This window comes from Montipora capricornis, chromosome 13 (assembly GCF_036669925.1).
Source record: "Montipora capricornis isolate CH-2021 chromosome 13, ASM3666992v2, whole genome shotgun sequence".
Taxonomy (NCBI): Eukaryota; Metazoa; Cnidaria; class Anthozoa; order Scleractinia; family Acroporidae; genus Montipora; species Montipora capricornis.
Window position 1 is genome coordinate 10,761,743 of NC_090895.1, and position 17,174 is coordinate 10,778,916.

General features: G+C 38.7%; 2 protein-coding genes across 2 annotated transcripts in view; one reads left to right on the forward strand and one right to left on the reverse strand.

Moving 5' to 3' along the window:
* Window positions 1–10,681, reverse strand: part of LOC138028895 (fibropellin-1-like) — a 10,859-nt gene extending 178 nt beyond the window's left edge. The window contains exons 1-6 of the mRNA XM_068876534.1: window positions 9,284–10,681; window positions 7,734–8,213; window positions 6,293–6,381; window positions 2,344–2,578; window positions 1,052–1,286; window positions 1–950 (exon numbers count right to left, since the gene is read on the reverse strand). The exon at window positions 1–950 is cut by the window's left edge and continues 178 nt beyond it. Of these exons, the coding sequence (XP_068732635.1) occupies window positions 794–950; window positions 1,052–1,286; window positions 2,344–2,578; window positions 6,293–6,381; window positions 7,734–8,213; window positions 9,284–10,631 (2,544 nt within the window). The 5' untranslated portion in view covers window positions 10,632–10,681 and the 3' untranslated portion in view covers window positions 1–793. The remainder of the gene's footprint in view (window positions 951–1,051; window positions 1,287–2,343; window positions 2,579–6,292; window positions 6,382–7,733; window positions 8,214–9,283) is intronic.
* A 4,337-nt stretch (window positions 10,682–15,018) lies between these two features.
* LOC138029668 (ras-related protein Rap-2b-like) lies at window positions 15,019–16,390 on the forward strand. The gene has a single exon (XM_068877381.1). It carries the CDS (start codon window positions 15,265–15,267, stop codon window positions 15,814–15,816), a length of 552 nt encoding a protein of 183 aa, XP_068733482.1. The 5' UTR covers window positions 15,019–15,264; the 3' UTR covers window positions 15,817–16,390.
* Window positions 16,391–17,174: the final 784 nt, after the last annotated feature.

Consider the following 17,174-nt stretch of genomic DNA (forward strand, 5'->3'; position numbering starts at 1 on the left):
TCTTCCTTAGTTTCCTCAACTTTATTTTCAGTCTTAACATATCTTCTGTCACAATAAAAATATTACTCTTGGTGTATCTTTGAAGAAGGGAATAGAGGCCCATTTTAGTCTGTACTGATAAAGATAATGAAATTCCCCTTTCCATATCCATTGTATGCTAAAAATCAATATTTTATCAGTAATATCATCCCCTCTTTCTTTCAATGAAGCGATAACATAATTATTTACATTGATATCAAGTCATTATTACTTACAGCTATAGACATAAAAACTAAGATATCTCTGACAGCCTTGGTGTATAAAATTCACATTGCATTATTGAGGTAGTGTTCTATTGGGATCAACCATTTCAACCGCAACCGGTTAAGGTTGAAGCGGTTGAGCTTTCCCAATAGAACACTTTTCCAAACGTTTTCGGTTGAAACGCAGTATCTCAACTTTTAAAGTCGGTCGCGGGCTCCTGCCGTTTAAAAAAACGTAAACGACAACGGTCGCTGCCAATGCTTTTTCAACCGTTTCAACCAAGTTTAATGCCGGTTGAAAAAGTTGATCAACAAAACCAACCAAAAACGTTTTTTTCCGAATAGAACACTAAAAAACCCAACCACTTCAACCAACTAAAAGCAGTTGATCCCAATAGAACACGAACTAAGTAGCACAAAACCAAGTTAGAATCTTTGTAAGGTCATACCATGGCTCATCCAGCCACCACCAAGGAACACCAATGACATAAAATGTTGGTCCCACCAAGACAGATTGTCTGGTTACAGTACATCTCTTGGGACCCTCTTGATCACACTCTACGTGACTTGACAGGGTTTTCAGGGTTAAATCTACCTGAAAATGCCATATTGTGATAGCCACCACTTGTGCGATACATGGACTTTGGTGTTGGAGCAATAGCTGAGAGCAAGTCTGCACTTAAGTCCTCAATCATCTGATTTTCACCCCTAGGTAAACAACACAAAAAGCAATATTATTTCAGATCACTGTTACTGGTTTACACTATTAAAGAAACAAAAAATAAATAGAAGAAAATAATGAAACTTACTTTGAGGAATGTTTCTTGATTGGCGGTAGTGTCCTGCGACACTTAAAACAGACAACAACAGCTGCAACAATGAGACCAACAGCTGCACACACTAAAGAAACAGTTATTGCAAGATCCCTTGAATTACTGACTCCATGTTTTCCTTGATTTCTACTTTCAAACTCAATTTCTTCATCATTCAAGTGATCACAAGATGAGACATCAGTTAAAACCCTCACTGCATAAGTATTGTGACCTGATTAGGAACAAAAAGACAATAAAGATAAGGTCTGCTTTGGTGATACATGTACCAGCCAAAATACATTTAATGTCAGCATCGACCAAATGCAAAAATTGCAAAAATACTGTATTCTTTGATCTTTGGGCTAATATACCTGCACTAGCCTTGCTAAAAATTTCGCATTCCACTGATACACTAAATAATAAGTATAATCACAAAAATTACAATTTCATATTTTCTACTAATTCACTTGCCAAGTTGTTATCAGACAGTTTGTTATCTGACAGTTTAATAAGACAGTCACATTCAAAGTTGTAGTTTAAATCAATCAATAAAAACCTTGGTTTCAATCACCACTGAAACAGAGTACAGACATAAATTGGGGCTTTCTTTCTTTCAGAGTGACAAATAAGCAATTTACACCTCCTTTGTCAGTCTTTTATTGCAAATTTTCCCTTTCTTTCATAATTTGGCTCTTCTTTTCTCGGAAATCGTAATTTTTATGATTAATTGGTAAGAGGACTTTGTGTCATCCAATTCAGTCTGTAATCATACTCGTGATAAACAAATCAGACTCCCACTGCGCAGTCATCTGATTTTGTTATCACTTGTATGATTACACACTGAAATGGCTGAAGCTCTGATTTTTCAGTTGTCCTTTGACACATTGCAATTAGCAACAACTTCCTCAAGGGTGCATTACAACAATCTACCATCAATAGTTGCTTTTACAGATTTGAAGGGTGTGACATTTTTGTCAGCACAAAGACTACTGGGGCATTTTGTGTGATTGAAGAACCTAAATGTACAGGATATTATAAGCAACCTTGCTCTCTAAGAGTTCTTGAAGCTTAATGGGAAGAGTGTCTGACCAGTGCTAGAGTTCACAGATCTATGCATTTTTCAGTTGTCTTTTCACATGTTGCCAAGCGACAAGTATACTATCTTTCTTAAGAGCACATTACACCACCTGCCTCAATAGTTGAAAATGTCATGTTGTTGTCCGTCATCTTTACATCAAAATGAAATACTTATTTATAACACAAACACATTATATCCAATGACAACGTACCTAATTCAATAACATTTTGGTGCTGTGTGAGCAATCTGTGAAACTGACAAATCAACTCATCTACTGAGAGATGATTGACTGGTTTAATTTGCATGCTGACTTCAGCGCTAATGCTGTCTTTGCATTGCAGTAACACAGATTTGTCCACTATGTCTGCCACACTGAAGCTACAGTGGCATGCTTCTGCAAAGCTGTTAGCTAAACCCTGTTGGATGTGTGTCACTGCCAGTGGACCCTGTGTAAACAACCAAGAATAAATTTAATATTGTGTTAAGTCAGTTTACGAAACACACAAAAACAACTTGATTAAAGTATTTTTGGAAGTAACAAATTAAGCTCTTATGAGGATATATGATGCTTTCTGTTGCTAAACTTCAAATGTTTATTTTAATGTCCCCAACCCTTTGACACCCAAACCAGCCTGAACCGGCCAGACTTAAGTATTTTACTCTGTCAATGGGGAACCCCTGGGAGCCAGATTTAAGAGGCTCCTAAAAAGTGGAAAAACTGGTTATAATTAATTTTTATCTACAACCATGCAAGGAAGAGGAATGAGTTTATTACTTTTACTGGGTTAATGTGAAAGACTTCTTTGCATTGTGGACACAGTCGAACCTCCAGTTGCAACCACCTCTTGTGAGTGACCACTTTTCCAAAATACCAAATGTTTCCAAGTAAAATAACTATATATGGAACCTCTTGTAAGGGTCCACCTTTCATAAGCGATCCCGGCCACTTTTAGAACTAGCACTTGACAGGTAATAGAGCAGAAATTGAATAATAAGGTGTTGTACCATTATCACATTCCTGGGTAGTAAATTTATCAATGGGAAGTACAAGATTTTTTTCTGGAAATTGACTTTTAGCATGAATAAAACATTTAAAATTTTAAAGAAAAAAATGCACACATACACTGGATTCTATCAATTGTAAGAGAAACAACCTTAATTAAATTATGTTTTCTAATTACAGAAAACTAGAATTGATTCCCGATTTAAAGCGAACCTCCACTCTTACTACAGAATAAGTTCAAACCGAAAGAAATTATGTTTACAACAAATTTGTTTGAAATTTGTTTTTAAATCAGTGTTTTCTGACGTGTTACAGTTGCTCTATTGTTCTAACACAAAGAGCTTTTGTCCAATAACAATAGGGCAACCATAACACGTCACAATTATTCAAGATGGTGGCACCCGCAAAATTTCAAAACAAAAAAAAGGCAATTCTAAAACTAAAACAAGGGGTAAGTCTCTGCAGTGACCATAAAATGCTAACAAGGTGCCATTTTTCGACTCAATAAGGTCTAAGCTCTCGTAAGCGACCACCTAGGCTTGACAGTTGGGGTGGTTGCTTACAGGAGGTTTGATTGTAGTTCTTTGAAAACTGCGATGCAAAAAAAATTGTGACGTCAACCCAGTATTAATCCCATTCCCCTTCATTACACAGTCATTGACCAAACTATGAACACTTTTCTCACCTTTCCATATGAATAAAAACAGTGAATTTCCAATAAACTATACGGCATATCTGGGACAATTTTGGAAATCAAGTGGAAAAGTTTGTTGAGGTGACAGGCACTTCAAAGTTTTCTATTAACACACCGGAATCCCTTAGAGAAATGCAGAAACATAATTGCAACTGAATTAAATGAATTGAATGTATATTGAAGTGCGGGTTGTAGACGATTGAGAGAAGGATCACTTCTCTCATTCATTTAATAACCCACACTTCAATTCGACTGCTCACAGTCCCTTCTGAGTTACTCGATCCACCTGCTTTGGTCATGCAAGCGAGCTGAGGGGAGAAAGGTTATAGAGAAGGAGATATAGGGTCCCTATATATCTCTCTATATCACTATTCTCCCCTCAGCTCCCTTGCGTGACCAAAGAGGGCGGTTTGACTCACTCACAAGGGACTGTGAGCAGTCTACACTTCAATACACATTCATTTCATTTCATTCATTGAGTCCTTCACAGAGATTTGCCAGTAATCACAAGAGACGACATTATGCGTAAAGGATTCTGAGATCGCCAAGGGGCAAACATTGCAAATCTCAAGTTGGGTCTTCGTCGTAAGCAGTGATATTGGACAAAGAATAACACATTTTCGCTGCGATTTTGTGAGACATAGTGGTTACTAAGGTTTGTGCGTGAAAATTGTGTGATTATAGCGATAATATCTATTGATTTGTACACACTTTCTTGTGTAAGATTGATTGAGAAAGTACAAACTTGTGTATAAACTTGAGGGGATTGACTCAATAAAGCCTTTTCAATATGTAATTACATGTATCGAGATTGCTTTCGTTTTAGTTATAACACGTTAGAACATCGACATGGCTGCTGTAATTTTACCCTCTCAAAGGAGAGAAATTGTTGAGCGGGAGGATGGAAATTGTTTACTGAGCTAGAGGTCAAGCTATTGTGCTGTGGAGGGATGAAAGAGGTGGTAAAAAACACAGGGAAATCCAAAAGTTGTCAAGCAGTTCACTGCCGTAGCTGGAAAATAATTTTAACTGGGGGGGGGGGGGGGGGGCCAAGAAGTGAGCGCCGGAGGCACAAGTCGTTACGAGGGTCTGGGGGGAGTGCTCTCCCAGAAAAATTTGAAATGCAGAGGGACGGAAGTGCTACTTTCATAAATATTTCATCATAAGTAAACAATAATCAGTCCAAGTTTAGAAAGACAGGTACTTTTAGAGGCTAAGGTTTTGTAAACTACTGGTTTTACCAGTAACTTGTGTTTACCCAATAAAGTTGTATTATTATTATTCGTAAGTAACAGATTAGTCTATGATGTCTCCAAATGGATTTTCCTCAATTTTATCTTAATCAATCAAGACAAGCGAATCCGCTGTGAAAAGATTCAAAGGTAATATCAGTAAAGTCCAAACTATCTGCCCAACACTCCAGAAAGAGACTACATTCACTTTTCTTTAGAATATTTTTGGGGGGACAACTGTCCCCCTTGCTCCTCCGCTAGCTACGGCCATGCAGTTTGCCGAACATCATCAGCAGGTTTTGTAGCCATTACTTTTCTCTCCCATTGAATTCAGTGAAGGAACATGTGAAATAAAAACTGTGGACAACTTTAAGTTGCACAATGCTGTGCAAGAGACCTATATTTTGTACATTTTCAACTAAACAAAACTGGTTCACTTTTAAACCCATCATGGACACTGATTTTTTGCCTTCTGTGGTTACAAAGAGGACATTACTTTGATGTATTATCATAATTATGCCCTAGCAGAGCAGAGCAGACCTTAGTACTCATTGTAACCTTGAACGTATTATTTATAACTCTGGATACGATTAGAAGCTCTGCAAATGTATGACCAATGAAAAGGCTTTATTGAGTCAATATCTCCTCAAACTTACAGCTAATTTTGTACTATTTCAAGAGTGAAGACCATGCATTACTTGATACAGCTACATTTTACAACTGATCTTAATTACGCAAGCGGGAAAGAGTGCTAATCAATAGATTTTATTGTGGTAATCACACAAAGATATACAATTTTCATGCACAAACATTAGTAAATTACTGTAATCTTCATGTCTCACAAAATCCTGACGAAAATATGATCATATTCTTTGTCCAATATCACTTATTTTGATAAAGACAAAATGTTTGCCCCCTGGCAATCCCAGAATACTTGTGGCATAACATAGGTAGGTCTCAGATTACAGGCAAATCATTCATTGACCTGCTTCCAACTGTGTGGCTTCATAGCTTAGTTTGTAGACCATTGCACCAGTATTGCAGAGGTCACGGGTTCAAATCCCTTTGGAGCCACCTCAATTTTTCAGCTGTCTATAAAAAGCGACAATCGCTTAAAGATTGCTAGGATCACTTCTCTCAAATTCATAATTGCAGCTGTAGCTAAAAAATGGTATAGTTATTCGTGTCATCCAGCAACAGAGTACATGTATAATCATGAATTTAACAATACCTGCATTTGCAAAAGGCCGCAATCTTCAGTCATTAACTTTAGGCTCAACTGTCGCTGGAATTCCTCACTAGCGGATTTTTTGGCAAAGCCTGCAAATATTGATCAACAAAAATCTTTCATTTTCCGGCATGTCTGAATGGCACAAGGGAAATCAGATTATAAATCCCAAAGGACAAGGTCGCACAAAACTAATTCACACTTGTTAGAATTCTCTAACATGTTATACTCAGAGTGCTTAGATTTGCCTTCTCAGAAATTACTGGACAGGTGTGGTTATTTGAATTGATCTTAAAAACTACGCCAATTTATTGGAGGGTGGGTCACATAAAGGTAACAAGAGAGGAGGCAGCACTCCCCTCAGCAGCAAACCTTGGCAACCAAGCCACAGTCCAGTCCTCCCAGGCACCTGACAACATATCACTGAAAATAACAAGTGAGTGGAATGACTTCCCCCAAAATATGGGGGGACAGGGGGGTAGAAGCAAGCAGGCAAATAAGGCAACTCAAGCCAAAGCACATGGCAATGCCCCTGCAACCCTTCACATGGTTTTAACTTTATCTAAATTATGTTTAGCCTCATTAAAGTGTTACTATGATCAAATTTTTAACCCTTGAAGTTTTAGGTTTATCAAATAGAATTCCAGAAAGACCGAAAACGCCACTATACCATTTGGAAATATTTGCATTGATTCCAGAGATATTTATGTTTGAAAAAATGTGTAAAACATGCAAATGAGACTACTGATGACATCATTCACTCAACCCAATATGACATCAAGCATATAAATAGTAAGAGCTATCTCAGCCAATTTGCAACAGAGACCATTAAAACTTGCTAGACTAATAATTCTGCAGACAACACACCTACGGCTATAAAGAAATTGGTTACCATGGCAATACATTCTTTTCCAGTCCCCTCCAACCTGATTTCAACATTTTTGCCGATCTTAAGCTAGAAAAACATTTAACAAGGCCACAAACTCAACCTAACATATTTATATGCTTGCAGGATCAGGCAGATGAGGCACCATTGGCAAATATCAAAATAGAACACCAAAGGTGGCTAGCATAGGTTTAATATCAGGGAGGTCTGGAACCCAGTATCTTCCCATGGTAACAAAACTGGAACACTGTATGCTCGTGTTGTGGAGCACATCCACTAGAATCTTACTGCAAAGAATCAAGCCTTTCTGATACACATTGGCTGAGATATCCTTTTTCATCATACTTTGATCAAAATTTGTTTGAGTTTATGATGTCATCACTTGGCTGATTTGCATATTTAAAAAACTTGAATATCTCTGGAACAAAGAGATCTCTGAAATAGTAAACAGCATTCTTCTTCTCATACAGACTACATGGTTATGTATTAAAATGGCTTTAATATAGGAAAGATGCAAATTTTGTCACAGCAGCACTTTAAATTTTGAGAAAATCTCACCTTCACATGTAATTCCAGTAAAGCCATCCATGCAGACACACTCAAAGCCATTGACTTTATCCCTACAAGTACCACCATTCTTGCATGGACTTGAAAGGCAGTCATTGATATTCACAGCACAGTTATATCCTGTGAAACCTGCTTTACAAGTGCACTGCACACTTTGACCATTGTCTGACTCTGCACAAAACACAGAATTGCTGCACATGTTGGGATCATTACAAAGGTCAACATCAATCTCACAGTGATGCCCCTTGAAGCCAGGCCCACAGTCACACCTATAACCATTCACTTCGTCAATGCACTTTCCTCCATTATCGCAAGGGTTAGATGGCAGACATTCTTGTAAGTTGTAATCACACAGCTTTCCAGAATATCCAGGAACACAGTGACATTTAAAGCCATTCACTTCATCTATGCAAGTTCCATGAACACATGGTGATGATGAACAGTCATCAATGTTAACTTCACAATGGGAACCTAAAGTTGTACAACAAAAGAAAAATTTTAATCTCATTAAAACGTGACGCAGTAATTTAGTGGTGACTTGCAGATACATCTTTAGTCATGGAAAGTCTTTTCAAACATGGTGATACTGCATATTTAATAAAAAACCTAAAAGGCAGTTATTTCAAGATTGTCCTTTTCTGTCCATTGGCACATCTTTTTGACCTTTTAGTATTTCTTTAATCTCCTGTCAAACAACTTGAGGAGGCTTTTGCGATCTTCCATAATCAGTAATTGCTTATTGGCATCACCATCCTAAATTTCTTGAAATTGTCTGACATTACAGGTTTAAAGGGGGCTAGGTAGCCAGATTTGCATTTGAAATCTAGACAACTTCTTAAGATGCCAGTGGTTTGTTAAGATATTTTCAGATATCTATGGACATTCTGGGTCCCCTTTCTGAAGTATAAATTTTCAATTTACAAACAATAGCCTTCAGGAAAGTGCAAGAATATATATGTACATGGAATGCAACTCTAATAAATAGTAGGGTCTGTGTTATATAAATTCTTAAAACCACATTCATTAAACTTACATCTGTATATGGTTTCAATCTGGCATTATAAATGCCATATATATCATTTGACTTTGGTCCATATAAAGTAATTATGTAAAAATCCTGCATATAAGAACCTAGTGGATTTATACAGAACCTACAGCCTGAAATTTGCCATTTAGACACCCTTTTTTTTTTACAAGAACCAATTCAAATTTATTTGGTAGGCATGTGATAGTTATGGAACGAGAAATAAGACTGAAGGCTTGGCAGTGATTTATACTGTTCCAGATATATGTGTTTCAGGGTATTAAACTCCTAGACTGCAAAATTTACTACTCACTGTTTAATAGTATTTCTTCCATATCACACATAATTGTGTTATACATCAGTATTTAAAATTTCATGACCTGCAGATGACTGAATCCATCTATTCTCCATTACAAGAATAGCTCCGATGCAAGCATATTCTTGACAGGTAGAATAAACAATGAGCAAGATGTGCTTACCACATAATAAATACATGTATATAAATGGGTGAACCTACCTGTAAAGCCAGCCACGCAATTACAGTAAAATGCGCCTATGCCATCAACACAAATGCCATGAAGACAAGGATTGGACATGCATTCATTGATATCTACCTCACAGTTTCGGCCAGTGAATCCCCTGGGGCAGTCACATGTAAAATTATTCACTCTAGGTACACACTGACCACCATTCAAACAAGGGGCCGACAGACACAAATTGGTGACATGAGAGCAGTCTCTGCCCTCGTAACCAGGCTCACAAATGCATACGTGCGTGCTCCCATCAGCGGAACTTTCCATGTTTTGACAAACTGCATTATTTTTGCAAGGTTTTGAGTAGCAATAGTCCACTTTTTCACAATAGTCACCTCTAAATCCGCCACAACATTTGCACCGGAAGTCCGGTGTTGTGAAGTTCGTTGTGCACTGTCCCCGGCCAGAGCAAGTGAGATTTGACGCAAGAGCTTTGCAGTTGTTTTCTTTTACACTCACATTCAAACGCAAGCCAAAGTCACAGCGAAACGTAGAATCGATGTTGGCAATAAAATAATTGATCCCCGGCTTGAGAATGTCCAATCCGACTACGACACTGTTTGTCGGCTTATTTACAATAGGAATTCCATTGCTCTCATTACATGAAACAAACGATTTGGCTCCATCAGCAGCAACAAGGTGATGCGGTACAAATCCATTGACATACGCCACGATTTCCTCATCCGCAGTGAAATTTAGTGTATCTCCCACTTGGATCTGTAACGGCTTAAGCTGTACTTCAATGAATGTGTCGTACAAGTTAGACTCTGTGTCGTTCTCGCCACCGAAACACGTATGACTTGTGCTACAAATACCTGATCCATATCCCCACGTTACTGTTACAGCTGTTGAGTAATTTCTCCAGCAAAGTTCTTGGTCGCATTGCGCTATACACTGCTGTATTTCACTTTGATGAATCTCGCAATGTCGGCCGAACGTATCGTCATCACAGATGCACTTGTAACCATTTACTTCGTCAATACACAAGGCGCCATTCTTGCAGGGCCCCGATGCGCACTCGTTATGGTCAATATGGCAATATTCACCGGTAAATCCTGGGGTACAATAGCATTTAGGCACTTTAAATCCATCCAGCTTACAGATACCATGTACACAGGGGTTTACTTGACAATCTGTGTTTCGATATTCACATTTCTGGCCATTATATCCTTGCGCACAAGTGCAAATGAACGACGAACCGTTTGTGGAACAGAGTCCACTGTTCAAGCAAGGATTCGGAGAACATGGAGTTCCTGTGACTTCGATATTCGTTTTAAACAAGGAAATGTAAAAACAAGCACCAACAAGGCTCCAAACTCGTAGAAGAACCATCTTATATCCTTGTGCCACAAAAACTTGAATATGGAGTGAGCGTGGTTAAACAAAGAATTGTCATGGGAGACAACGGAGCTCAACCAATCAGACAGCAATGATCTTATAAAATAACCAATCATAGACATGCAAAAAGATAGCTATAGCAATAACCAGCTGGAAAACATGTGTAAAGTAACCGTTTGGACAACATCGTGATTTCTTTGTAAACGATTTGCAGGTATTTTGTAATGTTTTATCACATTTGCCATGTGTTTCAACAATTCTCGCATGTGCTCCCCTTTATCCTTTCAATGAGAACGCCACACAATTCGCTTTTGTTTCCACGCCCCCCGGAATTTGTTTGCGCTTTTCAGGGTTCTCCTTGACTGACAAAACAACAAAAATCGCTCCATGCAAGAATTCATATTTTTCTGAAAGAGGACCAAAAAAACATCCGTACATATCTGGAAGTTGGAATAATTAATTGGAATAAATTTGTTTATCACCGTACCCTTTCATAAAAAAAACAATGAGTATTTAACGGATGAATATTGATCATAATTTTTTATCATATTTTTAGCGTTTCATTTACAGTTTGTCAGTGGGTTGGGGAATCATGGGGTAGCACTACGTTTTGGGGGGTTTCGACAAAACACTGACCCCCTACTGACCCCCTATAAAATCAATGGGAAAATAAAAATTAAAAAAGCCCACTTTCAAGATGGCGGACGCGTTTGCGGATTTCCGACTCCCTTCTCGTTTGACTGAAGGATTTGTCACGGAAAATCGACCACAGAATAAGTTGGAAGCATGGTATTTGTATCCGCTAGAAAATTAAGCAATAAAAATAGCGAGGAAATTCTGGCAAATCAACACGCAAGCAACTATCAACGAACCGCGAACGCACACAACGCACACGATTACATCAACCGGAAGTTGGCCCCTCGCCTTCGCGTTCATCTTTGCTTCATTTCTCAATGCGTACGAAAGCAATATTTGATGATATTCAATCTTATTCTGTGCTCAATTTTCCGTCAACAAAACCTCCACTAAACATTAAAAGGAGACCAAGAGTCGGAAATCTGCAACGCGTCCGCCATTTCGAAAGTTTCAGGTAAGCTACCGTCGTTTTCATCTAAGCGGGAAAACATGCTCTAAGTGGCTGCAAACGTGACAAGTTTTGTCTTCAATCATTCGAAGTTTGAGAGATGTTCATGCAAGTTTTCCTACAATGACGGCAAGACTGGATATCGAAGACTTTTCCTCGGTAATTGACCCTTATCTGATAAAGTGTGCTTCAAATACTTTTGAACTATCGCGCGCAAAAGTTTCAACTGTTTACTGCCAAACTCAAACTTCAAAGAACATGTTTTCCTGTCATGTATCCACGCTTAGATGAACTTGAATCGGGTCCCATTGATAGTTCTGAGCTTTTTTAATTTTCATTTTCCCATTGATTTTATAGGAGATAGTAGGGGGGTCAGTAGGGGTCAGTAGGGTGTCGGTAGGGGGTCAGTGTTTTGTCGAAACCCCGTTTTGGGGGGTTTTGTACATAAAAACAATACATGTTATTTTGCTTCAGTGAACTGAATATCGATTGTTTTGATGCAAATAACCCTACAAAATGAACTGTACTATGGGATTTGCGAAAATAGCGAATACTAGGAACATACTCGGGATGAAAGTCAGTCAAAGAACGTCTTTATTTTGCTTACAAATTTGTTTTTGTAAAGCTGTAGTCTAATAGGGCAATTAACTCAAATACTTATGGACCTTTTTAACATTAACAATCAGAACAATGTAGTTTTCTTATTGAATATGACACTGAAGAACAAGACTGCCAGTTTGAAGTCGAACTCACGCAGTATATTAATATACCATGCAAACAACTTTAGGAACATGTTAAGAACGTTTTCAGACTTAAATCGCGAGAAAGTATCAGAAGAAGATTCAGCCTCAGCCCAAATTAGACGTTCTTATAAGAAAAATTATGCAGTGCGCCTGTCACTTGCCGTATATTTACGAAAATAAATCCCCGCAGATCTCACCAGCCAATCCAGCACAACAGCGGGTTAAATTAGCCAACTTAACTCGTCCAACAAATTTAATTTACAAAAGTTCACTAAGTTTTATTATGCCAAGGAAATAAAGAAAGGCGGAGAAGTCATCATGGCACTTACGTTTTATATGGACGATTTAGGCAATAAAACCCCGCAGATTGAATACATGACCTCCATATCAGCACAATGCTGACTTTTTCAGGTGTCCTGATAAAGAAGTGAGAGGATCACTTCTCCCTTACTCACACTTCAACATTTTTCTCTTCGTGGGTATTTAGGGTGTTTTTGATGCTTACATTTAAAGACAACACTGGGACCACGCATTATTTAAAAAATACGAAAAAAATGACTGATGCAAATGCCTTGGATTATGCACTTATTCACTGAGTGGGAGGGCCGGACGGGGAAACATTTGACCTCGGTACGGACCGAGCGCAGCGAGGTCTGTGCACCATGACCGAGGGACAAATATTTCCCAGTCCGGCCCGACCTAAACTCAGTCAATAAGCATTTTATCATATGCCTCATACTGGCTACGGCCCTGCAGCATTGGTTGAAATTCCACCCTGAACGTGATTTTTACGTAACGGGGACTGAGCCAAGGTTCCATTCAAAGAACCAGTTTTGAATTCGATGTTGGATAATTGATTCAGACCAAATTTCATCGTTTGTTATGAAACACTGGAACTCCAAGCAGGGATGTAATAAAGTTTAAAAACAACCGGCACTCTCCAGCATAAGTCTCAAGAAAAACGTCACACTGTTGCCTCATCACGGAGCGGAGAGCGATGAGGGCGAATGAAATAAACGTTGCAAGAGAGCTCAGAATCAAATAGATTCAATGCATTTTCAAGGCTTTATGATGTAAGCACAGTAGAAGACTAGTAGAGAGAAATCAAATTTAACTACAATCTTGAACATTTCAAATGGAAAATGATGACAGCCCCTCCCCCCAAGATGAAAACATGGCGGGCTTCAACTTGCACGCGGATTCAGTATCATTGATTTTGAGGGGAGGAAGGTACTAATTTTTCATTTTATTTTGTCCAAGATTGTAGCAACACGCTGTAAAAGACAAGCGGAGTCACCGGCCTTCCCTAAGAAAGCAAGGCATGTAGGGATGGTCATATTGCATCAGTTGTTGTTATTGACAAATAAAAATGAGGTTTCAGGACTTTTTAAGTGAAAATAAACAAACATTACCTTGTCACGAAAGTTGAAACAAAAGGTCAAACGGTTTTTAAAACGACGGCTTGACTGATTTATGATAGGAGAGCTTTTTACTGAGGAAGTGGGGGAACACGACAAAAATGGATCGAGGCAACGAGAGAAAAAGTAACCTGTGTCTGAGAGAGAGAGAGAGAGAGAGAGAGAGAGAGAGAGAGAGAGAGAGAGAGAGAGAGAGAGAGAGAGAGAGAGAGAGAGAGAGAGGGGGGGAGCCCCTACCGACCCCTCCCCCCAACACCCAACGAAAATGCACTTTGCTGGGGTAAGTTACCGGTAGACAGTAAGTTACTGAAATTTTATGAAAATACGGTAAAAAGAGGGCTGCAGCCCCCTCGATCCCTCCCTCAAGCAGTCGGCCATGAATTAAGCACATCAACGAGTAAAATAAAGCCCGGTCAGGTGCTATCAGCTTGTGGACTCGTAGAATACAAGAGGGTGTGAATGGGTTTAACCGACTAGCGACAAAGGTCTAAAAAATATTACTGACTACCGACAAAACGAGGAAAAAATTACCGACTAGGGACAAAAAAATTAACTGGAATTTACCGACAACCGACAAAGGTCGAAAATGTTAACCGACAACCGACAACCGACAACCGACAACCGACAAAGTAATGAAATTTTAACCGATAACCGACTTGTGGACTCCCCATTCAGACCCTCGTATAATTTACATGTAAGCAGGGAATGGGCACTCCGCTTCCGTCAGGAGGAACCTGTTTTATATCTGTCCCCAGCTTTGCCCCATTCTGCAACGATTGTCCGATCAGATGTCAAATTTCTAGCATTTTTAACGGTGCCAACATGCCTAATCATCTTTTACATGTAATTTAAACCTCAAGGATGCACTGTTCGGAACTACATGCACCTTTCATGAATACCGTGCTTTCCGCAGTAAAGATTTTATTCTAGCTCCTTATTTGCTGCCATCTCTGCCCGCTATCACCTCTGCCTGTGACAATAAATAAATTTCGCCGAAGAACATTGTGTGTAAACTGAGATTATCATGTAATAATATTGATTATTGAAAGTAAAATTTGAAACAATCGCAAATTGTATCGCTCGATGATGGTTACCCAGAAACCACCGGTAACGCGTCTACGCCCTTCAAAGGCCCTCCCTCACGTGTTTCGTTTTGTTCGCACCGAGCAGAGTACAGAGTTTGACGAGGAAAGGGAATTCGTCATTTTGGTGAAGTGATTCAATTTAACTAGAGTTCTATGACTGCGAGAGAGGACAACTTCAACCGAGTCATTTTAGGAATTCGCTGTCCAGCATAAAAATTTGGTAACAGCCTGCGAGTTTCCATTGGTTACATATTAACCGGAATCAATCTCTGGTGACGAATCGACCTTCAAGTTTCCATGAATTTGAAAGAGTATAAAGTCGTTGTTTTAGGATCAGGTGGAGTCGGAAAAAGTGCATTGACGGTTAAATTCGTTACAGGACAATTTGTGGAAAAATATGATCCAACTATCGAGGATTTCTATCGCAAAGAGATCGACGTCGATAACAATCCCTCCATTTTGGAAATTTTGGATACTGCAGGGACCGAACAGTTTGCCTCTATGAGAGATTTGTACATAAAAAATGGTCAAGGATTCCTTCTAATATATTCTCTTTTAAACCGTCAAACATTTACGGATCTTAGACCGTTGAGGGATCAGATACTTCGCGTGAAGAGTTCAGACACAGTGCCCATGATTCTCGTCGGAAATAAAAGTGACATGTTTGACGAGCGTGAAGTCTCTTCGACCGAAGCCAAACTTCTTGCCGAGGAATGGGGATGTCCACACTTCGAAACCTCGGCTAAAACCAACAGCAATGTCGATGAAATGTTCGCCGAGATTGTACGGCGAATGAAAACCACGCAAAAGGCATCTTCAAGCAAAGGTGGATGTTGCATTGTTCTATAACCCCCAGATTGTTGATATTAGAATTAACGCCAAGAACATGTCGGCCTTAAATATACGCTTTTTCATGCCCTTGCAGCAATATGTACGACTCGATGTGATGAATGAGGTGTGTCGAATAATTTCTTTTAAAAAAAAAGTCTAACTTCGTTTTTGCGCAATTTATGACATTCATATGATTTTTAACGAAAGATGATAAACAGCCAGCAAGAGATCGTTAAGATATTACCGGTATTAATTTGAAAGGATGTGTTGAATTTAGTGTATGATTTCAAACACTTAAAGATATTTCGTTGAATTCCTCGCTTAGCACACCTTAAAATACGAGTTTTTTATTATTAGTATAATTTTTGATTAATGTAGCAATTTGTTTCCACACACGAGAATATTTGGTAACTTAAATAATGTAGTCAACGAAAACATGAATAATTTGTTTTTTTCCTTTCTAGTGGGTAATGAGCTTAAGCTTTCTGACAGTCATAGAAAATTGTCTTCTAGAATGCTTGTAATTTTGAAATCCACTTCACCTCTTACTATTGAATGAATTTTGTAAATAAAGTGACACCAGGAGTTCAAATTGTACAAGTTCTTTTTCCCACTTTGAAGTCTTTTCATACGAAACAATTTACTTTGCGGTTAGCTTTTTAACATAATTCACTGGAGGACTACAATAAGATCAGTACGTGTATCCAAATGAATTTTTTTTTAATCACGCTACGACCACATCGTTTTCGTCGCAAAAGGAAAATTGGAATCAGCTGGCAATCGGTGAACAAAAATAATATGAACTACAGTAGAATGATATTGTAGCTTTTAACTGTCAGCTGGAAGTGTGTGGGATTTTGGCATAGGGAACACTATTTTCTCAGTTTGATTTCACTAGTAGCCGACATGACCACACTGTGAAGAATTCACAAGACTGTTACTCTGTATTCAACACCCATCAAGTTTCACAGGATTTGCATTTGGTATCCTACTTCATTTGTATTTTCTTCACTAAATTTGTTTCATCAATTAGAGGAGACCATTACCCTACAGGGTGCTAGTGAATGTTCCTAAGTATCTTTGCCCAACAGATTAGTGCTAAATGAGTAGGGTACTTCAGGTTAACAGCTTTCCGATTGATGAGAAGTTTAACTGGGGAAAGAACTTTGAGTATGAAATGAGGTTTGTTCGCTCTTTTGTAGAGGAAAGTACAGGCTTAGGTCTTGGGGAGCAGAGTTGGACATTCTGTACCCACAAGAGTCTACATTTCATTCTAGGACACAGTATTGATTGTGGGATATTTGTTCGTCGACCAGTAAAGCATCTGCTAATATAAATCAGTGATGCACTAAATGCCATTTCTGGAGTGTTGGGCC